Genomic DNA, 26,726 nt, shown 5'->3' with positions numbered 1-26,726 from the left:
ATAATTGAGTCCACGGACCTTCCCACAGCACCCTCAATTACAACATGTGACGTCACAATCCACGCCCATTTCCCAAAGGACAAGCATTGAAACATTTGAGACGACCAGCAGAACTTTAATTAACTAGCTTGGTCGCCTCATCCTGGATCACATGAGAAGCGATTACCACCATGTCACTGCCAGAGCCTTGAACCACGGACGCACTGCTACACAAATGTTGCATATCAGGGACACCAACCCTTTTCCCAGGGAAAATGTACTACGGGGCAATTTGAAACCGCCGTGGTTCTTTTCGGCTCCATTAGAAAATCGTATTTTACAAGTGATTTTGATTTATAAAATGGTCATGCATTTATTATTCGTTGGCGGTACCTGCAGCTCTAATCTGTGAACACGAAAAATATCAACCATTGTATACTTCTTTTTGCACTGGCCTGGGATTGCAGACTCTGCACTAAATCACCAGCCACAGCGGCTTTATCTGCACACAAAAGGCTAACGCGCGTTTTCTGCAAAAGCAAGTTTTTAAGGCCCATTTACCGCGTTTCGTACTAACACTAGCTTTGATTATTCTTACCTGTGCCCCTGTATTTTATGAATTAGTTTTATTATGGGTTGTATTACAGAATCATCAGAAAAAGCCCCCTTCCCTTTTACAGTGCTACTCTCACAGCTGATAAATGTGTTCTTTTATACCGCATTGAACTTGCATCTTTATTACATTATTCCCCCTTTCATTAATTTATTAATAACAATCTTTTTGGGGCTCTCGTTCCTTTATGTACCCACATTTTTTCCAATCTCGTCATGTCTCCCCCAATCTCTTCCCAACTATTCAAATCTTCCCCCATCCATACGCACCCTGTCCCATCCTATAGAAATTGAATCCAAAACTATTTATAATTTTCTACGTCAGCAGGCTGTGTAAAAACTCATTCATCAGGATCCTCCTCTTCACCTGTCCCAATTTATTTTGTTCCTGCTCTTCATTTCAAAAACCTTTTTTGTCAACACTCAAGGGTAACATCAACTGTCCTTTTCTTACCTGGAACTATTGTTCTCCAGCATGGGTCTGGCCTGGATTCACATGCTCATGAATATTCCCAGTCAGGCTAGGAATCCTCGGTAAAAGAAAAAACAGTTTCACATTCACTTATAAACTGTATTTCTCCTTTAAACCAATTAATCACTGTCCTCTGGGTCATACAGCCCCCATCCAATGACAGCCCTCTCCCTAAGCCCCTCGTGGCACCATCTTCAGATTTGGTAAGCACATGAAGTGGCAGTATGACTAAGAAGAGGCGCAGAGGGGTCGGAGGGAGGGTTTGCATGTGAATTCATGCCAGACCCATGCTGCAGAATAATCGTTACAGGCAAGTCACTTGTTCCTTCTCCAGCATGGGGTCTGGCATGGATTCACATGCTCATGCATAACGAATAGATAGCAATACAACATTACACAAGCACTCGAGGTGGCAAAGCTCAACAGAAGCAATTAACTCTTACCTCTGGAACAGACTCACCTCAAGCGAACTGGTTGTGCAGCACTGCTTGGCCGACTCTGGACTCCTCCCTGTCGACGCAGTAGAATCTGGTGAAGGTGTGCGTGGACCTCCACGTAGCAGCCCAGCAGATGTCCAGCAAGGGCACACCAGACAGGAATGCCATCTTTGTAGCGATCGCGCTGGTGGAGTGGGTTCTTGGCCGGCCAGGCAGCGGTCGGTTCGCCAACCGATGACAGTGCATGATGCAGCCGGAGAGCCACCTTAAAATGGAAGCCTTGGAGAAGGCCTTCCCATGGTTCAGAGGACCAAAGTTCACAAACAGTTGTGAAGGCTTCCGAAAACTCTTTGTGCGTGTCACGTAGGACTTCAGAGCACAAGCAACATCCAGCAAGTGCAAAGCCCTTTCAGCCGGTGACTAAGGCTTTGGGAAAAAAAAAAAAGATAATACCAAAGGCTTGTTGAGGTGGATTGCTACCGGAACCTTTGGCATAAAAGAGGGGTGCGTCCGCAGCACCACCCTCGAATTGTGGAAAGTCAGATATGGTTGCTTGCAGAATGGGCATGGATCTCACCTTCCCTCCTGGCAGAGGAGATGGCCACCAGGAAAGCAGTCTTCCACGAGAGGAACTGGAGAGGGTCCCGATGCATAGGCTTGAACAATGAGCCTTGTCAGAAAGAGTTTTCCCACGCCGGGGCAGGGCCTTCACCGACGGGAAAAATTGAAAAAGTCCTTTGAGGAACTCCTTGACAAGACGGTGAGACCAAAGTGAAGATCTTCCTGGAGACCTGGTGTAGCGGGAGATATTCGCCAGAAGCACCTTGATCGACGCGTGCGCCAGTGCGGCCTGGGCCAAGGATAGCAAATATGGAAGAACTTGCGGGCCGTGACCCTCATAGGGGTAACCTTCTGCGACCGGCACCAAGTCCCCCAGGCTCCTCGGTTGGTGGAATCTGCTGGCAAACCTCTGGCATTTGGAGTTTGCCGCCATCGCAAACAGATCGATCTGGAGTCTGCCCCACTTGGCGATGATACGGTCCACCTGGTCCTGCCAAAGTTCCCACTCGTAGCAGAAGCGCAATTCCCTGCTGAGGGAGTCTGAGATGGACGAGGAACATCTTTTGTCAGATGGCCCAGCGCCACAAGTCTTGAGCATTCTTGGAGAGCGATGGTGATCGAGTGACCCCCGTTTCCTGATGTAGAACATGGTGGTGTGGTTCGTGAACATCCTCACCACCCTGCCCTTCAGAGACAGAAGTAACGACTTGAGGGCCCAGAACACTGCTCGTAGCTCTAGGATGTTGATATGGAGATCCTTCTTCTCCGGCAGCCACAGGCCTCTGGCATGCAGACGTCCGGTGTGGGCTCCCCAGCCTTCCAGGGAAGCGTCCGTGGTGACCGTCTCCTGGTTTGGAGTGTTTTGTAACCCTGTGCCATGTTGGAGCAGATGCCCCACCACCCCATTGCCCGACTGTCCTCGTCGAGCAGGATCCTGTCCGTGAAGCTTCTGGACACCTGTATCTAGCGGGAGTACAGGAACTCCTTAAGAGGACGCATTAGCAACCTGCAGAGCCGTATGAAGATGATGCAGGACTACATCATGCTGTGGCAGTCCTCATTGACAAAAGCTGCTGCACTGTCCCTTGAATGGCCACTACCCACTCCTCCGAGGCCAATGCCAGGCAGGACACAATTGAGTCTGGCTCCTAGAACAGCCCGTTCTGCGATGGTGTTAAGCGGACTTCAGATAGTTCATGGAGAATCCCAGGTCCATCAGTGGCTGGACGGTTGCATCCGTGTGTCCGACGGCCAACTCATGCAAGCAAGCCCTGATGAGCCAGTCGTCGAGGTACGGGTATAAGTGTATGTCCCGTAGACATAGATGGGCCACCACCGCTGGCAGGCATTCTGTGAACACTCTGGGGGCTGACTTCAATCCGAAAGTCAGAGCCTTGAACTGGTAGTGCTGACCCTGCACTATGAAAATGCAGAAGCTTACGGTGTTTCTTGTGAATGGAGACGTGGAAGTAGGCGTCCTCCAGGTCCAACGACGACAAGAAGTCCCCTTCCTCCAGTTGGCCGAGCCACCCGGGACTTCAAGAATTTGTTGAGACGTCGCAGGTCTAGGATGGGCTTCCAGCCCACTGTCTTCTTTCTGACCAGAAAGTATCTGGAATAGACACCAGAGCCCCAGAGCCGTTGGGTGACTAGTTCCATCGCCCCTTTTCGCAGCATGGCCCGTACCTCTTCCAGGAGCTGAGGGATGTGCTGTTCCTGACAGGTAATCGAAGGGATCTGCAGACACCTGCGTTGAAACTCCAGGGTGTGCCCCTGGGAGAGAGCGTCCAGCACCCATCTGTCGATGGTGATCTTCCACTCACTGACCAATTTAGCCGGCCGCCCACCGGGGTGCAAGTGTGGAGGCCCGATGTCCCGGCCGGTTCAGGCCTTTTCAGAGCCGGTGTCCTGCCCTGCTACCTGCAACCGTAGGCCTGGGAACGGCCTCTGTAGGCTTCCTGCGTCGTAGATATGGAGGGCTGACGGTACAAATAGGAGAAACCTTTGGACAACCTGCTCGACTTTCTGCTGGAGGAGCGAAAAGAAGAGCACTGCTGCTGAAGAGTGCCCAGGGAACGGGCTGTCTACGTATCCTCCTTGATGACCTGGAGGGACTTGTCGATGACCTTCCCAAACAAGTTCTCTCCGACGAAGGGCATGTCCAACACCTTCGCCTGGACCTCCTGCCTGAAATTCATGGCCTTCATCCAACCTTGTCACTGAAGGCAGACACTGTTCCCCATCTGCCAGAACCCTGTGCCGGCGACATCCAACGTCATTGTAATGTCGTGATCAGACACTACTTCCGCTTCCTGGAAAAGAGCGATTGCCTCCAACCTCTTATCGGCTGGGAGGAACTCAATAGGTCCCAGAGTTCCCTGTCGTACCTGGATAGGATCGCCAGTGCGTTGGCCGCCTTGATAGTGGAAGTCGTGGTGTGAATCACCTTGGACCGCAGACGACGAGTTAACCGTTTCCTCGTGGCTACCGAATCCGGCGATGGTTGCGACTTAGGCACTTGGGTGCAGCACCCAATACTTCGCCCCCTTCCGATCCTGTTTGGCTTAAGCCATGCAAGCATTCTTCCTGAGGGCGAGGCCCTCTTCCCACACATCTAGAAGGAGCACCACCATGACCATCTTCGTCTTGACCTTGCGCCTCTGGTACAAGAAACCCTCCTTGCTGGTATCTTCGGGCACAAGCTAAAATAATTTGGAGGCTCTGGCGATCATGGAATGGAACGACCCCACCTCGTCTGGAGTGGACGCCATAGGTGATGCATCCAAATGGGGAGACTCGCTGTTCGCTGCAACATCCTTGTTGTTTGTAGTCGTGGCCACATCCGTCCACTTACCTGTGTCTGGGTCTGCTGGGGGAGAAGGAGCCCAACGCAGATGTGGAGGCTGAAATGCGGGTGTCGGATGATGCTTCCTCTTCTTTGGAGGTTGAACAGGGGGGGGACCACCAGCCCCGGTGGCATCCCTGGATCTCTGACACCAAGGTGTGAAGGTTCGACAGAATGCCCAGAGACACATCCCTCTGCTGAGCTGGTGGGAATCGGAACACTAGGCCCTGTGCCGTTGTCCTCTTCCACGTCCTACGTGGACCGTGTGCCTGGTACCCATCATCAGTGGACGAGACCTCCATGGCTTGGGACATGGCCTGGGAGGGCTGTTTCGAGGCCTCTGCACCCCCCCTGCGGGGTCTGGACCGGGGCCGGTATCCCCCTTCAGGCGTGCCAGCAGACTTTACCAAGGTGACTGCAGCGGTGCCGCGCCTTGGGGGCAGGGATACCTTCTGTGCTGTGGGGGCTACCTTCACAGGGTCAGCTCCTTTAACAGTCGTGATAGCAGCTGCCACCAACTATTGTCGGCAAAGCGTTAGCCTGTGCCGATTGGGCTTGCTTGGGCTGTTCGGCCGCCTTCTCCTCCGTCCTTGGCTTCTCTTTTTTTTCCCACAGTTTAGCCGGGTTAGATGATTTCCTTTTCAAGGAGGAAGTCAATTGCCGGTTGGCATAGGAGGCGGAGGTTGAGGTCGATCGCGCCCAGTCAACCTTGGGACCGGCTTCCGCAGTGACCCCAGTGGAGTCGGATTTGCAGTTCCTGGCCTTGCCATGGGCCCCCACGGATGAGGCACCCTCAAAGGACTAAGAAGGGCGCTCCTGGGTGAGGCATGACCCTGCTCGGGGCATGCGGCAGAAGCCTTCGTGTTAAGCCATGCCGCCAGTCTACTGTGCCTGTCCCTCGTCATCTACTTGGAGAACCCGAGGCATATCTCGCACTCCACCTCCTTATGGTTTGGGTGCAGGCAGTAGAGGCATTGCAGGTGCTTTCCTTCATTGCGTAGCCCGCACTTTGTGCAGGGTTTGAAGAGGGTCCTTCTCCTCTGCCATGTTCAGAGGGCGAGAAGTAGGCCCAATGGCCTTCTGGAATTTCCACGATCTTAGCCCTTGATGGCTGCTGAAATTCACTAACAACGGATCCCCGCTGTCAGCAGATGGAGAAAAGAGCACACAGGCTCTTTCAGAACAAAAATATAACATTTTTCCATCAAAAACACGAAAAAAACATACAAGTAGCTCCCAGAGCAAACTCGAGGACTCCCAACACTGAAGCGTGCGGTAAAAATCTAAAGATGGCTGTCAGAGGAAGGGCTTAGAGAGAGGGCTATCATTGGATGGGGCAGTGTGACCCAGGGGACAGTGATTGGTTTAAAGGAGAAACACAGTTTATAAGTGAATGTGAAACTGTTTTTTCTTTTACTGAGGATTTCCAGCCCGACGACTGGGAATATTCATGAGCATGTGAATCCATGCCAGACCCCATGCTGGAGAAGAATGTTCTTAACGCAGACGTTGATGAGAATGAGACCCAACAAGGGGACAGTAACTCTAAACATTCCAGAAAGCCAGGTGGGTACCCATGTGAAGAAGCTGTCCAGCCAGCCTTTTGCTTGCACTCCATTAACCTTGCTTGTCATTTTTCCCTGGAGTGTCCTTATCTCTTGTATGGCTGTATTTAATGTTCCATTTGAGGCATCACCATGGTTGTGCAGCAACTTATCCTAAATTTAGCGCAAACACCTCCTTCAATGGCTGTTAGGTCGAGCACAAATCGATTTTGAAAGGCAACCAAGCGCAAAGCCCTCATCTTTTCAATGGCGTTCAAACCCTTGGCTGTTCAATTTAACAACTGTAATAACTCATACTGAGTGTGCGGCAGCCATTCAAATTGGCAGCATCCTGTACTCCTGGAAGCAACAATGTACAAACAAAACTCATCGGGATAGCGGCCAAGTTCTCTAAGCTCTTTTTTGAAAAATAATTACTTTCTCGTTTCCTTCTCATCATTGTTTGCGGCTCATTTTGCTGCACCATTTTTCCCTGCAGTGCAATCTTCATGGCAGGGCTATTTCGAGGCACCACTAGTGCAGGGCTGTGCAAGGTGACGAAAGCACACACTCCACTCCGGCGGAAGCTGGGCATATGCTTTGGATCTGCAGGCCTACCACATATCCATCACTGCTGCCGTTCCCCACATCAGTGCTGAATTCTTCACCACCTTGGCAAAGCCTGAATTAGTCCCCAGGAAAATGTACCCAACTTGACCTGAAATACAAAGGGAATCGTGTAAAGCTTTTTATGTCAACTGTTTGATGTTTTCATGTCGCTAGGTTAAGGTATGCACATATTTCCCCCAAGTTGTTTGGCAGCCATCATTCACCTTGGCTGCCACGTGTTCCCATACCATACTGCTCCCTCTACTCTCATCAGTGGCCCTGTATGACACCAGGGGACGCTTTGCCCTTCTTTAGTTGTGCACTGTAATCTTTTATGGTATCGTATGTGCAATTCCCCCTCTTCAGGACCTTTTGTCACATATTCTATTAACTTATACCGCGTTTCCTCTTTTTCCATCATTTTTATAAATTTCACAACATTATCTTCATATACCTGCTCCCCTTCATCCACCCATTGAACTATTGCCATTTTTCCTTCAAATAAACTTCTAGTTTTGCATATGGACAAGTGCACTAGGCATCCTGCTTCCTCATAAGACACTCCTTTGGGCAAGAAAAGCTTGTGCGCTCCGACCACATGTGGAAAGAGAGCAGACGTAGCATGTGCCATTTACTCTCTCTTCCCACATGCATCATTTCATCGTACCAAACATTTCCAGTTAATTATGTTCTTCTTCAGTGCCATGGTGGAAGCCCTCGCCATTTATCATACTTGTTCCCCTGTTGCTTTTTTCATTCATGTGTGTTCCACTTTTTTCTCTAAAAATCAAATAAAACAAAAGTATTGATGCTATACTAAAACATATTAACATCATCACACTCCTCAAAACTGCAAATGTCTTTTTCTTTGCTACACATGTTCCATTAAAAACGTCTTCAACACCCTCTTTTGCTATTTTTTGTGAATTCTAATGGCTGTAAAAAAAATATATATTTAAAGAAATTTCAGCAATACTCCCCATTATGTTGTGCTTTGGGAGACAGTGCTCTTGTCTTGCGAACATCGGTCATATGGACACATCCTCGCCGACCTTAAAGCTGGACGACAGTTGGTGTTGAATAGATGACGGTGTGTGGGCCAGTGAAGCGCTCCTCTTTCCACTTTCTAACGTGGTTTCTTACGAGGACATTGTCTCCCGGATAGAGAAGTGCTGCTTGTGGAAAGTGTCCCTTTGGGTCGCCTGATAGACCACATTGGTTTTTAAGCCTCCTCTGCAAGGATATATATTGAAGGGATTTGGAAGTTCTTTGAGATGTGTATCAAATCCCTCCCCCAGATCAGAATATTGTGCCTCAGAGATTATACGCGATGGCAGAATAGGCACATGCATTCTCCGCCCTGTAACAATTTCATGAGGAGTCAGGTGGTGATCTCCAGGTGTATTTCTCAGCGCAAACAAAGCAAGAGGCAAGCAGGGCACCCATGATTTCTCAAGCATTTGCGTAAGATTAGCCAATCGCATCTTCAGCAGTCCATTCATCTTTTCTACCAAACCGTTGGCTTGAGGATGGTAAACCGTGCATAGTTTATACCTTATCCCCAGGAGTATTGTTATTTCTTTTATTAAATCATTAGCAAAGTGCTGCTTGTTATCAGAATGAATTTCAACTGGAATCTCCTACATCAGGAACACCTCCCTCACACAAAATTTAGCCAAAGAGCGGGCATCATTATGGGCACAGGGGCCAGCCTCAAGCCAACGTGAGAATGGACACACAACCACAAGCAGGAACTTTTAAGAAGTACATCTCTTTTGCATATCAACATAGTCGACATGCAAGTGCCGGAAGGGGCCTTCCGTTCAAGTAAATTTTCCCTGTACAACTCTCAATGTGTGACCTGGCAGAAATCTCTGGCAGGTCATGCAGTTATTTACGAACTCTGTGACATACTCCTACAAATTGGGCACAAACCAGTCTTCACTTATCGCTGCAGCCACATGCTCTTTTGATACGTGGGCAGGGTAGTGAAGCTGCTCCAATGCCAATTGTAACCATTTTTTGGGCATAACCATCTTTACTGTGCTATCGTGTAGCTAAACCAAGTCTGTTGGGGACAAAACATCCTTGCCTCTTCCATAGAGCTTTTTCAATATCTGATGATTCTCCCTGCAACTCAATTATCTGCAATATTGGGGTTGCATTAAAGTTTTCTGGCAATACATCTTTTTCTTTGCTCACTTTTAATACTGCTTTTAGAGGTATGTTTTCCTTTTCGCCCATGGAACAGCACATGTGCCCTCTCTGGCAGATATGCTGCTTCTTTTGCTGCTCTGTCTGCTCTTTCGTTCCATAGTGAGATAAAATCTTGCCCTCCTGTATGGGCTTTGCACTTTAGTAATGCTAACTCTACTGGGAGAGGTAACATTTCTATTAGTTTATGGAGTAATTCTGCATGCTGAATGGGAGTGCCATCACTTCTTTTAAACCCTCTTCTTTCCCATCTTGCTAACCCCGAGTGCACTGTAGAAGTGACATACGCCGAATCAGATAAAATGTTCACTGCTTGGCGCTCCGACATGTTTAGGCCTTCAATCAAGGCCACGAGCTCTGCTGCTTGTTCAGAGCAATGGTTTGGTAGTTGCATCTGTGAGTAGACTATCAACTGTTCCACTTTGTGTACTCTGTGTATGCCCCACCACTGCGCACCCTGGCTGCCTTTGCCCTGTGGTCTGGTCAATGCTGGAACTTCTGTCAATGAAAATCATGCCTCCCCTTCTTTCACTTCCTCCTTAACGAGGTGGTTACCTTCACTCCTGTCTATGCATGCCATCCAGTCATGTACATAATCCCCTTCCTGTATTTTCTCTGCAATGAACTCTGTTGGGTTTAGGGTCACATATATTGCAGGGTTTGTTAGTATTAACTCATACCGTGAAGATCTGACTTGTCAGTGTTGATTTAGTTTTCTTCAGTATTGCAAATAATGCATGTTCCACGTACAAAACTACTGGGCACCCCATAGTTATCGTGGAAGCCTTCTCAATAGCAAATGCAGCAACAGCAAGTGCCTGCACATGGGAAATATCCCTGCATCACTGCATCCAGTGACCCACTGTAATATGCAAGTGGCTTGTGTCCCTGTTCCTTTTTCTATGTCAGTACTGTTGTCATTACTTTTGCATCAGAATGTGCGAACGGGTGAATTTATAATTGGGAGTTGCCAACACTGGGGCATGTACTAACTCATGTTTCAGCTCAGCAAAGGTTTCGCCCATTTCAGCTGTCCATTTTATGTGTGTTTTGTTTTTCTGTGCTTTTCTTAGTGCTTGCAACAATGGCCTGGTGTACGTGGAATAATCAAAAACCCATGCTCTACAGTAGTTGCACAAGCCCAAAACCTGCTGCATCTCTTTCACCGTTTTTGGTCATGGAATTTTGTGTATGGCCTCAACTCTTCCTGGTGTTATTTTTCTTGTGTCTGCCAACACAGTCTGACCCAAGTAAACCACCTCTTTTTGACAGTATTGTAATTTATTTCTGTCCACTTTGTATCCTTTGTCTGCTAGCAAAGTGAGTAGTGTCACTGAGTCCCTTCTACAATCCTCTTCGGTTGGGCTGCACACCATTAAGTCGTCAACGTACTATATTACTGTGCTTGCAACCTGCAAATTGCTAAAGTCCATTTGTATTACTCTGTTGAATACGCTAGGCCCTTCGCAGTACCCCCCATGGCATTCTAGTATTTACGAATTGGGTCCCGCGATACGTAAAAGCGGTGAGATACCTAGAGTCCGGATGTAGTGCAATGGAGAAAAGGGCGTTTTTAAGTCAACTACTGTGAAATAATGTGCCTCTGCTGGAATTCTGCAAAACATAATTGCAGGTTTGGTGACCAATGGATTCTCTGCCTCAATAATATTGTTCAGAGGGCTCAAATCCTGTATAAAACGCCACGCCCCTCCCTTTGCTTTCTTAATTGGATAGATAGCTTTGTTGCAAGGTGATAAACTCACCTGGGTTATGCACTGCTGCCATAGGGCATGCAGTGTCTCATATATATGCCCTCATCTGCTTCTCGAGAAAGTGGGTACTTCTTTACTTGTGGCAATAGTGCTCCTTCTTTTAACCTTATGCATACTGCTCCAGCCCCTTTAACTATTCCTACATCATGGGCTCCTGTTGTGCACAAGCTCTTGAGCACCTTTTCCAAATCTTCCTGCCAATATGGAATCTTCATTTTTGTTATTTGATTCATCTGGGGCCCTGCCCTTTCTTTTATGTGTACTGGACAAGGTATGCTCAGCTCAAACACTACCTGTCCTTCATTCTCTTTTGTTGCAAACAACTCTGTCACTTACTCCAGTCAATGTCAGTGTGGGATCAATACATAAAATTGAACACCATTCCATGTTCTCATCAGTAGCAACCAGTATAACCATATCTTTCTGTACCACTACTTCCTCCAGGTACAGTAGAGTGTGTATGCCTGAACTAACAGAGGAGGACCACTGAGGCCTGAACCAAAATTTGTTGGACAGTCGAACACCTTCCCTTCAATCCCTGGCAACCTTCCCAACTACATGTGTACCAAACACCCCCTTGTATTTGGTATCCCTCTCATTGGGCTGTGTGCATAGTATGCCAGATTCAGTACTGCCACCCAAGCTGGATACATTCTGGGTGTGGTGCACACCATCACGGTCTCTGAAAATGAAATTGTGACTTTCAATTTGCAGAGTAGGTCCCTTGCCAGAATGTTGATGGGGGCGTCTTTTGAATACAGTAATGGTGCTACAATATGCTGTATCCCTATTGTCAGGGATAGATCTTTTGTCAGAAGAACTTTCAAAATTGTCCCCGAAAAGCCTTGTGTGTCCAAACGTTTGTTAGATAATGGAAATCCTTCTTCCCTAAAGCATGATCTGGTTGGCGAGGAGATTTTATTAAGGATGAGTAACAGTTGCAAGTTACTCATCCTTGCACGCGAGTAAGGGGATGTGAAATCATTTGACATTTAATGCAAACAAACTTTGTTTGCATTAAATGGAAAATATGCCTTAGCTTGCGTGGTGCTCATTTTAAGTGCTTATGGTGACGTGCATGAAGCACAACATTTAGACATAAGTTATTCAGCGTCTGATGTTGCAGCACCGCTTGTTCATTGCAGATCCCCTCTCTGCACCCTGTTGGGAGCGCCAGCAGCATACAGAGACCCATTGCCAGGTATGTTTCAGCATAGGTGTAAGGAGGAGACGAGGAAGACTTGATGGTCGGGCATTTCATTGACGGACCCAAAGCGGGTAAACGAAATAAGGTAAAGGTTATATTTGTGGGTCCTTATGTACTCTGATCCATGCAAACCTTTGCATTGCTCAGCTGCTCTTGAAGGGGCCTTAGGCACCCAACAAATACGTAAACCCGTCTTTTCAGAAAACACATGCCCACAGGTCCTACAGAAACAAGCAGAAAGGTTAAAGATCATACCATAAATACCATAATAATAAAGATGTCGAGCAGTCAGTTTCCAGTCTGGGTTTTGACCATTGCTAAGGGACCAAGTCTTCCGCAAAGGGAGTATGTGATAATTACTCCAAATCTATTTATTAAGGCAGCCGACCTTGAAAACATCCTCAAATTCCCAGAATAGGACCCATGAAATGTTCTGTCAATGTACCACAGTACTGTGACGCACACAGCTCTGCCAGTGCATTTCCACACAGACCCAACCCTCAACTCTGACTTGCCACTTATTCTGCTATTCCAGTACTGGGCCTTTCACTGCCACTGCCCCTCACCCTCTACTGTTATCTGCACGTAACTCTTGATGCACCCGAGCCCTGGCCTCGAGCATACGCGGCTACTTATATGTAGATATGTCAAAGTAGATCAATCCCGACATATAGCACCCCTGATATTGGCATACACATGCAGCATTGTGTAGGACAGGCATGGTATCACAAGTATGACATTTAGGTGCAATTTGTAAAACCTTTATTGAAGTTTCTGGGTTTGGAAAAACTCCTACTTTGCCCTATAACTAAGATGGGAGTAGTCTCGACCATCAAACGATAAAACAGTCCTAGTGGAGTCTGTCAAATCAAAATGGCTTCCCATCTCTTGTACAAAAATTGTATGAAGGAAAAATGTATGTAAAGGAAAAATCAGTGTTGGACCACACAGAGTAAGGCGGTGCCTGTAGGCTGAATGACACACTCTGGCTCAGGGTTTCAACACATGAACAGTTCAATACATGGATCGAGGCCCGCCTGGCCTTCCACGTTAAAGTTGTTCTTCCCAGACTTTCAAACAATATTTCACAAGACGTTCACACTGGTTCCCCCCACCACCTTCTGTCTGCCTCAGACCTCATCAAAACAATAAGTTCACGTTGGTTCCCCCATGTCAGGCTCAGACCACTTCCGGATGTCGAATGCTTTCGAAGGTGCGTGGCTCTCTTTAAAGACCTCCGCAGGACCACTTCGACTTTCAGTTCAAAGTTCAACTTTCACTCTCCCCTTCTCTAGAAGATAATTTAGCTTACTTTGCTTTTGAAGTTAATTTGCTTTAATTGCTACAAACAATGCACCCGTCACAGACTTTCGAGTGGGCTACTTCCTTTCGCCAGACCACTCTGTTATTCAGTGCCGCTTATTTCACAGCTGTCCTCACTTCAAAGTTAATTCACAGGTCTGCCTCTCCCTTTGTCTCAGACACGCGTGCAGCCTTAACTTGCAATATACGGTTGCCATTTCAATCTTTAACACACAACCGTCTCTCAGGTCGCTTGCCTACTCACTGGCAGTCTGAGTTTCTTTTTTGGTTCTACGATTTCTAATTCACAAGTCAAGGTTTGTACCACAGGCTTGGCCTCGCCAACTCTGCCATTCACCCAAGTGGGTCAATGGCATCCTTGGAACACAATGCATCTGTGGGATCTGGCCTTCTCCACTTGTTTTTCATGGCCTGTCGAAGGCAACGACCTCCAGTAGGAAACTCTAGGGGTCCTTGACCCGCTGCTCTCGGTACTTGCCACGTCGCTCTGCTCCAGTAGGATTGCCTTTGCCCCAGAAGTGCTGCTCGTACTCGTGTCCCGACTTGCTCAGAGTGTCTCTCCAAGTTCTACTTTTTATCCGTCTGAGGAGAGCCAATTGGTATCAAGCGTACGCACATAAAGTCAAGTGCTTGACTTTGCCTGCTCCGATTAACGGGACATGCCCAGTACGATGTATTAGAGTTAGTCTTATTACTCTCAGTGGCCCTCTTCCTCGGCCGAGTGCTGTGTGAAAAGGGGTGGGGGTTGGGGTCTTAGAGTATCCAAAAAAATAGGATGGGTTAGGTGAACAAAAAAGGGGTGAATACTGTGTCTCACCATCGGCTGCCTCACCCCCCACTCCTCTAAAACCCCTCTCCCTGGTGATCCTCCCGCACTGGTCCACCCCCAGGGTTTGGATCCAAAGGCGATGACCATGCCCTGGCCACACGAGAGAGAGAGAGAGAGAGAGAGAGAGAGAGAGAGAGAGAGAGAGAGAGAGAGAGAGAGAGATCCCCGGGGACTACCGGGTGAGACACTCTCTGGTTTCTCACAACTGTCAATGCACCTCATAGCTGACCTACAACTGCCCCTCCTATTCCAGCACCATGACCCACACACAGCTCTGCCTGTGAACCTCGATCCAAACCTGCAGCATCCCCTGCAATTCCAATACTGTTACCAACACAACACTGCTATGTATCTCAATCCTGACCTCAATCACATCCAACTATTCCAGCACTGAGACCCATATATAGTTTTGCACTGTAATCAATTTCTGGCTCTGTCATCACACCTAAATCCTTACCTACAAAGAACTCTGCTAGTCAACTAGGTATCTCGCAGATCTCTGCTAATGCATCTCAATCTTGGCTGGCAACTTTCTTGAACACCTCCATTGAGAGTCAAGCTGGTTGTCTCAGGTGACTACCTCCCTACCAGCCCACCTCCTATGGGACCCAGTGATTGGCTATGCCTGTACCCTCTTATGCAATATTTATTCCGAATACACATAGCAGAGTTCTTGTTCCAAAGTTCACCTTCTGCCGCCGCCTTGCTTCATCTAAATGAAGTAGTATATTACTCAAGCAGCTTAAATCTCTTCCCGTAACAGACCTGTGATTCTCGGCAGCTGGGGCATAATTATGATCCTGCGCCTACCACAGCCTTGCTGTTCCATAAAGTTATGCTTAATGGGTGTCGATATTATCCCCATTCATGTGTTCACCTATTAACCATCTTGTAGAGATAAATAATTCAAGCATCAAGACTGGAATCTGCAGTCTGCAAGGTAGACCCAGGGTTCGCGAGAAGGCACGTTGGCCCACTGAGCAATCTCATCATATGGAAAGCGAGAAACTGGGAGGGAGTGGTCTAAGGCCACTGAGCTCTTCTTTGGTAAGGCTCTCAGACCTGGTGGCCAGGGATGCACCTGTTCAACGCCCAAAGTAGAATGTGTTAGTGTTCTCAACTCTGTATGCAGTTTGGGTCGTAAATATGAGGGGGAGGAGGTCATTGTACAGCAAATGATCTTGGAGCAGGTGGGCAATTCAAGAAGGGATTAATGCGACTTGTTCCTCGCATCTCTGGGGCTGCAGATCTTCCTTTACATGTCCATGATTTACATAAGGTATATGCTAGTTGTAGGATGCCCTGGCTGGGGCACTAGGGACTCATTGCAGCCCCTTTATGCAGGCGATTAAGTGCTCAGTGTGTTCTAGAAACCTAGTTATGTTTGGCGCCCTGATGCCAGCCCCCGGCCCACATTTCCCTTACTCTACCTTCATCAATTGAACTAAGCTTTAATGGGCCATCACTGAAAATTACATTTTTACCTTCCCACATCTGTTTGGGAAGTAGAAAAGCAAAAATTAAAATGTAAAACTTCCTGCCGAGCACATGTTTATATTTGGGGCTATTAAGATCTCAGGCAGTTGCACTCATTACCTTCTGCTGTGTCTGCCTCAGACATTAGCACACTCCTCTGTGAAACATGAATGCACTTGCCTTTTCGGTAGTCCTTCCATCATCTCACTTGCATGTATTTTTATGCTGCCAAAGGCCATGTGCGTACCTATTTACTTTTTTGGGGGCTTTTTTGGGGATGGGGGAAGAGAAAGAGGTGTGTAGTCTAATGACACAGAAGTGGAGGAAAGTGCTATTTGAACGTGTCCCTCAGTACCCGACAGACATGAAACGAGAAAGAAGAAAGGGGAAACAGTACGGGGAGAAAAGCAGGGGGCGAGAAAGGCAGAGCAAGAGATAGAAAAAGTGATAAAGGGAGCAAGAGAGACAAGGAGTGAACTAGAGAAGGAGTGAGCGAGAGCGAAAGAGTGAGGGTGGAAGAGAGACTGAGAAGATGGAGACATTTCTCAACACTTTTCCCTACACCTCATTCCCAATCAAAGTTCTCCTGCAATGAAATGTAAGTGCGCCTTCGAATACCGGAAGTCAGTTGGTGCAGGTCCTGGGAATGTGCATATGAATATTTTTCGTCACCACTCATTTTGGGGCTAGTCCATTTCGGTTAGGTCGAGTATAAAAACTAAGGAATTCGACCTGCAGGACTAGTACAATTTTAAAGAATTTGCAAGGCCTGAAAGAGGTCTGCACATCTGCAGAGAGCCCCCTTACTAGGATGTGGTAAAACAAAGGCATTTTCTCGTCCCATGACTGCTTATTTTCCTGTATCCACACTTCTTGTATGGATCCTAAGTATTCTGCAGGATCCTCATCAGGCTTCATTTTACAAGCAAATATAGAACCCATGTCTGATGTATCTGGATACAGCTCCCTTAGAGCCTTCCAAACATGTGCTCGATAGTTGTAAAAGGGTGCTCCATTGTGTGCATTAGAGCTTAATTTTACCCCGGCATAGCCACCCTGTTGCCATATTTTGTCACTTCTCTCCCCGACCAGTACAGCCAATAAACCTTTTATATCTCCTATGGCCAATGGGATTCCCGCTGTCTCCTTTTTTCAAAAACATAAATCCACTTGCTCATGCCTGCCATTCATAAAGGTAAACTGGAATGTCCCTGTCCATTCTCTGCCATAGTATGTAATGAACCTCGCCCCTCGCTTTCTGTAAAAGGGGCATCTGTGTGCAAGCTCCGAGTTTAGTGCCACGTTGTGGTCTCTTGGCTACCGCTATTCTTGTTTTCCTACTCTGAAGCCTATTTTGTCAGTCACCCAAAGACTCATCTCTTTCCTCCTCTTCTCTCTCATTTCTTCTCCTTCTCCTTTCCGTCAAATAACGCACGTCTGTTTAGTCATCACCATGATCGCAGTCACCCCTGCCTTCCCAGTCCGATTGTGTGCCCTCGTTCCGCCGTATCAGAGTCATGTCCCCAATTCTCTATTTTAAACTTTATGCGCCCTGCTGTCCACCCCTGTTCGTTGTCTCCTTTCTCGTGCTCCTTTCCTTTTTCCTCCATTTCCTCCATTTCCCTTTCCATTACTTTGTCTGCTTCCTTGAACACGGTCATATTGCTGCTGTGTGCTCTTTTTTAGGTAATTTAAATATTTCCTCCTTTCTCATCCTTGCTAATAATGCTCGAGTCACCCTCCTCTTTCTTTTTATGTGTTCTTTCCTTGTCTTGAGGCACTCGTTTAGGATTCATATAACCTGTAGCTGGTTTTAAAAATGGGTATATCGTATAGGGAGGGGGCAGTGCACTTACCTGCTCCTCCTGCTCTTTCCCAGTCTCTTTTTCCTTTTCTTCGTACAATTTCCAAAGCCCTAGAATATCATGTCTCTTTTTAAGCTTTGCTCCTTTGCATGTAGCTGCTAATTACTTTCTATAAAATCTTTATCAAACATTCCCTCCCCTGGTCAGTCTTTATAACACTTTCCCACTGTGTCATGTACCCACTCAAAAATGGTACTTTGATATTTTATCACGATGTTGGGGCGATTGTCTGCACATGTGAATAAATGGGGCATCCATCCAATAGGACGTCATTGTCCCTGCCTTAATCCTTTTATTGAAATATTCTTCTCATCTCCCTTTTCCCTCCTTCCCCTTAAACTTTTTAATCCTTTAAACTCACTCCTTCGATGAGTCCGTCGCTCAATTTTTATACTTACCACTTAACTCGATCGCCCTATTTTCATTCGCTCCGGCCTTCTCCGCCGGCCCCCCCTTTCACACTTTGCACTCAATGCTTGCACACAATGGCCTTCTCCACAGACCCGCCTCGTTATATTGTATTAGTACAGAAACTGCCTTCTCCCAAGGCCCACCACCTTAACAATGATGCCTTATGTTCATACGTTAGAAAAAGCGGTTACTCCTCCTCTCAATCAACTGCATCATGTACTCGCGCTACGTGGCTCTGCAACTATTTACAAGTTATTTCGGCTCTGGCTCTTACGTTTTTTCCACAGCCATATAAAAACAAATACAATTACTTTTCACAACACAAAAACAGACCGTTGCTACTTACAAAACACATGCGCACATGTCCATCAAAAGAATTCTTCCCCAAAGAAAGGAAAATTATGCAACTATACCAATTGCCTGCACTACATGCATTGTCTGAAAGTCTGCCACTTACTATGCAACCCTCTGCTCTAGCACAGATGTGCCACCGTCCACCTGCTCCTATCGGAACGGCAGACCTAACATCTAGGACTACAACGGTAATCACCCTCCAGCACTAATGAAGGTGCGTCCTATGCGCCATAAAAATAATCCCTCCTGCCCCTTGCGCTTTCGTGCATGGGTACACTTGCGTATCCTTTTAGGAGATTCTTTACTTCTCTCCACCTCAGAGTCTCCCTTTAAAGGCCTGCACTTCAGTCGGAGTGAAGGCAGCGCCGGACCTGGTGGACCTTTGGGATCTCAGCATCCACAGACGACCTCGTACTAGAGCTCTTTATACTGGCCAACGGACGCTGTCCCGCTCCTCCTCTGGGAACAGAGCTGGAATTCCCACGCCTCGGTCGAAAGGCAGAGATATCTTTTTGGGCCCTCCAAAAATATATCATGGGTCACCTCGAAACTCTCACAAAAATATTACAAACATTGTCAAAGGCAGTGTACACTGGTGCAAGAAGTAAGGCAGGTTTATTCAGGGCTCCAGACGCAGCTGGTACAGCAAATTTAAACAGATCACGGACACAGAACTGCATGAAAAGGCGCTGTCAAAGAAACGCCCCTAAATCTAGAACTTTTATACAATGCAAAGTAATTAGTATTCATGATCGTACGACATGAACAAATCTCCCCACACAAAGCCGATTGGTGTTCGGACTTTGAACCCTTATAGAAAAGCATACATTTTGTTCAATTATTAGGTCTACAGACCTTCCCACACCGCCCTCAATTACAACATGCAACATCACAATCCACACCCAATTCCCACAGCACAACGTTAATTAATTGAAACATTTGAAACGACCAGCGGAACTTCAACTGCCCTGGTCGCCTCATCCTGGTTCACATGAGAAGCGCTTACCACCATGTCACTGCCAGAGCCTTGAACCACGGATGCACTGCAAAACAAATTTTGCATATCATGGACGCTCAAACCCTTTTTCCGAGGGAAAAAGTACTACGGGGCAATTTGAAACCGTCATGGTTCTTCTAGTTTCTATTAGAAAATCATATTTTACAAGTGGTTTTGAATTTTAAAATGGTCATACATTCATTATTCGCTGGCGGAACCTGCGAGCTCTAAACTTTGCTCTCGAAAAATAACAACCATTGTATACTTCTTTCAGCACTATCCTGGGATCGCAGACTCTAAACTAAATCACCAGTCACAGCGGCTTTATCTGCACACAAAAGGCCAACACGTTTTCTGCAAAAGCAAGCTTTTAAGGCCTATTTACTGCATTTCGTCCTAACACTAGCTAGGTACCTACTAACACTACCTACCCATGCCCCTGTATTTTATGAATTCGTTTTATAATGGGTTTTATTGCAGAAGAATCAAAAGAGTGCCCTCACCTTTTACAGTGCTACTTTCGCAGCTGATAAGTGCGTTCGTTTATACCATGTTAAACTTGCATCTTTATTACATTATCGAGAAACTGCGATTACTCCTTTGAGGGAAAAATTGCCTTTACTCAGACAAGGAGACAGATCTGTGGAGGAGTACAGAAGGCAGAACTAACAGAGAGAAAGGAATACGAGACTACGCCGGAGAAGTTCCACAGCTACATAATAAATAAAGGGGGGAGGAGACTGGAGAGACAGGAAGCCCACGGGTTATGATGCTGCTTGCTGGCTTACACAGAGAAAAAGCTGGATTTGTGGCATCCGGTAATCGAGAGGAAGCAAACTGCATAACAAGACGTGCATCCTTATCCCGAGAGAGAGTCGAGTGGTGGCGTGACCACAACAGAGCCGTGGTGGACCAGACGTCCCGTGAACGCCGATAACACTGTGCTAGAAGCAACGCAGAACCTACCGGGAAACGAGATACCGGGGAAAAACATTATGAAGAAAACGCAGAAGAGGAATCCGGAGAGGCCAATCTGACAAATCGAAGAGAAGGTCCCACCCAAATAATAAACCCAGTGACGTTACCCCAAAACACAGCAGGTAACGGGCAAAACGGGTTACCTGAGGGGGACAGAAAATCATTACTGGAACGCTCATACTCGTCACAAATGAGATAAAGCATTGACAGAAGTAAATGATAATCATTACTTGAGTGTTTACACTCGTCGCATTCAAGGAGAAAATCTTGATATTGTACAAAATAAGAGAGGGAGGAAATCTCAAGACTGGAATGGTTGTATTGAGGCTAAACCAGACAAAGGAGGTCTAATCAGAGAAGACAATTACTGTATAAGAGAAAAGCTTGAAGAGAGGGTTGAAACAAATAAGAGAAACCAGAGACTGAACTATATATCAAAGGCCAGAGAAGTCAAGGGTGGACTCCAAAGTGTTGGATAAAGTTACCTTTGGAAAAAAGGATAACGACAAGTAAAATAAGTCAAGAAAAGAACAAGAAGGTAATGGAGAATAGTCACATAAAAGAAGAATGAGAAATTGAACAACCCTGTAACAGAACTGTACGAATAGATACAAACCCTGGAACCACTCGAGGATAGTTTACTGAACTGAACTTTGAGGAAAAACAAGTCTTCAGGAGAAGGGAGTCATTCTATGGGTTTATGTTCTTATATTAGTGGTAGGGTTAGAGAAGGTTAGTTGAGACAGTGGACAGATTCTGTTTAGACTCTCACGGATGACTGACTAGCACCTTAACTAGTTTTCTGAGGCAGGGAAACCCATTAGTATAGGGAAAGATGGGCATTTATTTATTTGGTTTAAAGAAACTTTCAGTGATATGGAAAATTAGAGTCTGTGTCCTCCGTCTGACCCATCACAGTAGTTAGATGCAAGAATGTACATAAAATAGTGCAAGGCTTTTGATAGTGGTACCTACGTGCTAGCATCATGTGTTTGAAAAGGTGTCAGAACACTTTCACAGGAGGCCACTAGGCATGACGCACAAAAGCACACAAATGAAACAACTCAAATTAGATATCCTAAGGATGCCCAGATGCAAATACAATCTAGTGCATTCTCCCAATAGTGTCTAGATGAAATCCAGAACATGTTATGGTGCTAAAATATGGATCCTGTAGGAGGTAACATAGGCGTACTGCGAGTGAGATAAAACCAGTGCTGCCACAGGGATATTTAGATGCGAGAAGGTGTGTAAAATAATGGCAGTCCTTTTGATTGCTAGTTATGAGCAATGCAAGCTACAGAATGAGGCAGTGCACTATCAAAGGGATGCCCCAGCTGTGCAACACAACAGCAAACAAAAGAAAACAACTGCATCAGCAATCTCAGAGACACCCTGAAGAACAACACAGCAGGGCACAACATAAAGCAATGTAATGTGCTTCGGGAGTCTCTATATGTGCATGCAACAAGTCAATAACTGGAAACAATAGCACGATTACCCAGAGATAGTTAAATGTGAGGCAGTATGTGAAACAGTTAGGGACACCTAAATGTGAACATACCTGGAGCACAGTATGTTGGCATGCCCAGAGCAAACGCCCAATATATGGAACAGTTCAGTGCACCGCTCCAAGAGTACCTCGGGTCAGCTCACCAGGACACAAGACAAAGTATTGCAAATGTGCCCTCAGGCATGCCTCTATGTGAACTTGGCAGAGCACAATTTAGATTCAACGCAAGAAGAATTAGATGAGAGGCATAATGTAAAACTATCCAAGGCATTGTTAGAGGCACTTAGGTGCTAGCAACATGGAGCACACAGTGTAGTAATGCACTTTCAAAGGAGCATTACAATTTGAAATACTGTCATATACAACACCTCAGTGCCCCATTCCAGGGACACTTGGAGGCGAAACGCACAAAACGGTGTTGTATACAGCAATGCAACTTTCACTTTGCAAGAAACTTCTATGAACCCGGCAGAGCAGAAATGAGGGATTATGCAGCACACCATCTTAGAGACAAAAGAAAGTGCGACAACCTTTTGTTTTATGCTAGAAAGAGTTTGATATGAACTGCATGACGCACAAAAAATGGCAATACACTTCCACAGGGACATCAATTTATGAAACACTGTTGTTTACAAATTGAAATTATTCAATTCAAATGGACCCTCCCACAGCCACCTAGTTATGAATCAAAACAGGGCACAATAAAACAGGAACGTAATGTGGTATTTTAGGGATGCATCAAAGTGCGCATAAACAAAATCAATTTACCAAGAAAACAAGGTAAAACAATGCATTGCGCTTTATTATTAGGGATACCCATTAGGCAAGAGTATATGCAGTAACCCTCAGGGAGGCTACACCAGTCTTGTCCTCTTGGTATTAGAAAACCCACCTATTGGTATAGGTCTGTACTACACTGGTTGGTAGAGTGACTGAGCAGTCCGACTTATCTCAAAAGGGGTAAATGTGAGCTGTAGAATAGAAATCCACACATAAAAGTATCCAAATAACACTTATACTCAAGGTTTTCTAGTAAAATAATTATTTAACGGTCAGTTTTAAATAAGCTTTCTTTACAAATGTGCAACTATCAAAATACGCTTCATAACACGTTCTCAGAATCAAGATAAGCAAGTAGATATTCGTGAGAGATGCTTCATACACACTTCGTACACCCAGGGGTGACTTCAGTTACTAGGACAGTATTGCCAATTATATATCACTTTTTGTATTTGGTAAAATTCTGAGGTTGGGAAAAAGGAGGGTTAATGGAAGGAAAAAGGTGAACAGGTTCTCAGAGCATGCGAGTACTTTTGAAATCCCCCAATGAAGTCTAGATAGAAACTTTGCCCAGCAATATTAGTTAAGCAACCAATGTATCACCTATGAGGGACAGCTAGAATCAAAGTCAATGGGGAAAGAGTCTGCAGGGAGCCAGGACAGCCAAAGTCAATTTGAACAAGGTCTATGCACAGAGTTAGAGAGTTTGTTGTAGAAAATCACTGTTAAGCTGTGACACTTGTGAAAAGCTAGAGCTAGAATAACTCTAGAAGGGCAGCTACTGCAAATCTCAACTGAGACAAGCAAGCTACAGACAGAGAGGTAAGTACCCCTTATTCAAAACAGTACCTTAGGTTAGAAGAGGATCCAGCTGGCTTCCTTCCTGGTTGCAGACTTGCAGATCCTGTGTTCCTGGGGTCAAGAAGGAGGACTGAGGTCGGCGGCAGCTACCGGCTCTTTTCAGCCCAGCAGCACTTTGCGGTTTCAGCTACCGGCAAATAGCACCACTGCAGATCTTGAACACTTGGACTTTCGTTGCTCCTTGAGCCTTTATTCTGGTGAGGGGACTCGAGCTTGGATCATCCTGCTTCGGGAAGGTCCTCAGGATCTTCCTGGAGCTCTGGTCCAGCTTAAAGACTATGCACTAGACTACGGATTTCTAGACCCCTGGCACTTGGTTCCAGCCGCAGCAAAGAAGTAAAGCCAGTTGGGGGAAGGTCTTCCAGCAAAGTTCGTCCCACTAACCCAAGGGAAGAAGTCGCCCTCTCTGTAGCTTCTCTAGTCGATTCGGAAAAGCAGTTTCAGCACAGCAGCAGGGCTTACCCGGGCAGTTCAACGGTCCAGGAGGATGCAGCAAGCTTCTCTTCACGATTCCTTTGTTGGATGTTTCGTCCAGTGGTCAACAGCCTTCAGCTCAAGAAGCCTCGCCTTTTATGCAGATTTCTCTCATTCATGCACAGCCTAGCTAGCTGTTACCCACACGGCATGGTGGCTGTCCTACAAGGACAGCCAGCCAGTCAGTCAATCAATCACGACTGGGTGCATTCAGGTTACCAAGGAGACCAAGGACAGGGAGTTTGGGCACCTCACTCGCTTCCTGCCTTGCCAGGCAAACTGGAGCCAGAGGCGGGTTTCAGCACTGAAGCCCAACAAAGGCAAAACAAACAAAAGAGTTAAACCTGGTTTGGCGCGCAGAGTAAAACCCAAGAACCCCCTCACAACAAGCAAGAAATGGCGAAAAAAGAAGACCGGGGCCATTTTGATAAAAATGGTCACCCATGGGTGATACACTGCAACTGAGGCTTCAGCCTGTGGTAGAAAAGCACAATAGTAGGAAAATTAAACCACTGCCACCAGCCATTTAAAGTAGTGAAGGTAACAAACATTTTTACATGAGTAAGTACAAAAAGGGGCTACTAAGTAACCCCCCCAGCACTCCACATAAGATCGTGTGCGCTGGATCTACAGAGAGAAAAAGGTAAGTAAAGTCAATTTCCCTTTACTATTCTTGGGAAAAGTAGTTCCCACAAGAAAGGGTATTTAAACATTTAGAGAAATCGAAAAGATTTCTCTGACACTGCACTGAAGGTGCTGTGCGTCACCAAACAAAAAGTAGATGCCTATGGAGTTTGTCAACTCCAAAAACAAAGAAAACACAGAATCCAAATCAGATCAAAAATACATGAGTGATAAAAAGGTCTCACTCACTCCAGAATAAAAATTAAAGTCCTAAAGTCCAGCAAAAGAGCTGGGGTTCTCTAAGGTTGAAGGGAATTAGCACAGAATTGAGAATTCTCCCGAACACTTGTTTATGACCATCATAGAGCACAATGTAGATCATTGCATTTTCAAAGGAATACCTAGTTATGGTAACACCAAATACAATTTGGCATCATTCAATGCACTATCTTAGGAATACCTAGATTTGAGGTACATCGGAGACACAGTATACTACTATGATGTGCTTTCAAGGGGTACCTAGATGTGATACACAAATGTAGAGATAATGAAATGCACTTTCCTAGGGCTACCTAGATGAAGGCAATGATAATTAAGTATTCTAGAATAGATGCAATGTGCTTTGGCAGGATACCTAGATGGGAAGCAACAGAGCATGAAAAAGTTTGCGGTTTCTTAGCGAGACCTAGACGTAAGACAAAATAAGACACTGCGTAGAAACAAGTTACAAACTTGTGACAGCTGGGGCCTGGGTAGGGGTTGCACAAGCCAGGTGCAAAAGGTTGTCATCCCTTAACAGATGTAGCAAATGTCGGGACCAGGAGTCGTCGGAGGGCAGGGGCACCAGGACAACAGGAGGCACTCTTAACCTATGACTTTTTCTGGCTGCCCGGGGAAGGCTATAGAAATGGAACCAGGGAATGGGTCAGGTAACTCCATGAGCCTATAGGTGTTATACATTTCACAAAGGGTGTGTGGGAGATTGGTGTGGAAAATAGCTACTTGAAAAGCTTGTTTTTTAAAGGCTTAAAAAAAGAATGACATTAATCCAATCCAACACAATACTTGCTGCTTTAAAGCCTTAGAAAAATCAAAAAGGAGGTAAAGATCAAACTTGAGGGATGGCATCAAACAGCTCACTGCAACAACAAACTCCTCTCCGGGCATGACAAAACTCTGTCCTTTTTGTTTCCGCTTCCCAGGAAAATTGACTTTAATGACCATAGCATTAATGCACATGATACTAGAGGATAGTGGTACATACTACTTCATAAGTAAACTACAACCCACCATTTTCTGCACATTAGTCCAAAGTCCTAAACAATAGCTCCAACTAGAACACAAAACACCATCATTACATTTTATAAATGAGTGTCTTGTGTCAATAGCCTAAACATTTTCTTGTTGCAATGGGGATTCCTTTGACCACTTTTAACGACAAAACATGTACAGCCCTACACTGGATTATTCCATGTGGAAAAATGTCAGTTTGGCATGGATTGGAAGTGCTCGTCTGCGGAGTAATAGGCTACAGTGCTATCCAGTTATAGGCTTGTGCTAGACTCATATACACCAGTCTGTCTTCTAAAATGATTTGCAAACCATATCAGCTGGTTGAAGGGAACTTATTACAAATTAAATAAAATCTCACAGTTAAGCTAATGGTCTTGTAGACAAACCTTCGTCAATGATGCTTTCAGTTTCTTCAAACACAATGTCAGTAATTCTCTGGACTCCAAAGCACATTGTAGCCAGGTTCCTGGTGGCTGGAGGTACCTGAACAAAAGTAGATTGAAGACATTAAAAGAATAGTATGTAAGCACACTCATCTTTTTCCACTTGCATATTTAACGCCCACATACAGACTGGGCAGTCTACTGAACAACTGCCCCACTCAAACACACAACTAAAAAATAGCATCATTAAGATAACAGCAAACAAAGATGGAAACACATTTTAGTAGAATTAGTAGCATTGTGCCAACAAAAG

At 45.9% G+C, this 26,726-nt stretch overlaps 1 protein-coding gene across 2 annotated transcripts in view; it reads right to left on the bottom strand.

Annotated features, from left to right (window-relative positions):
* The window catches only part of NMD3 (NMD3 ribosome export adaptor), a 379,934-nt gene that overhangs the window by 310,970 nt on the left and 42,238 nt on the right, over positions 1–26,726 (bottom strand). For both annotated transcript variants that reach the window (XM_069618472.1, XM_069618471.1), the window contains one exon: positions 26,417–26,513. In XM_069618472.1, the coding sequence (XP_069474573.1) occupies positions 26,417–26,513 (97 nt within the window). The remainder of the gene's footprint in view (positions 1–26,416; positions 26,514–26,726) is intronic.

Source organism: Ambystoma mexicanum, chromosome 10, assembly GCF_040938575.1.
Source record: "Ambystoma mexicanum isolate Mex_15411 chromosome 10, UKY_AmexF1_1, whole genome shotgun sequence".
Classification (NCBI taxonomy): Eukaryota; Metazoa; Chordata; class Amphibia; order Caudata; family Ambystomatidae; genus Ambystoma; species Ambystoma mexicanum.
Note: the sequence above shows the minus strand (reverse complement) of the source record. Positions and strands in the feature narration are given on the sequence as shown.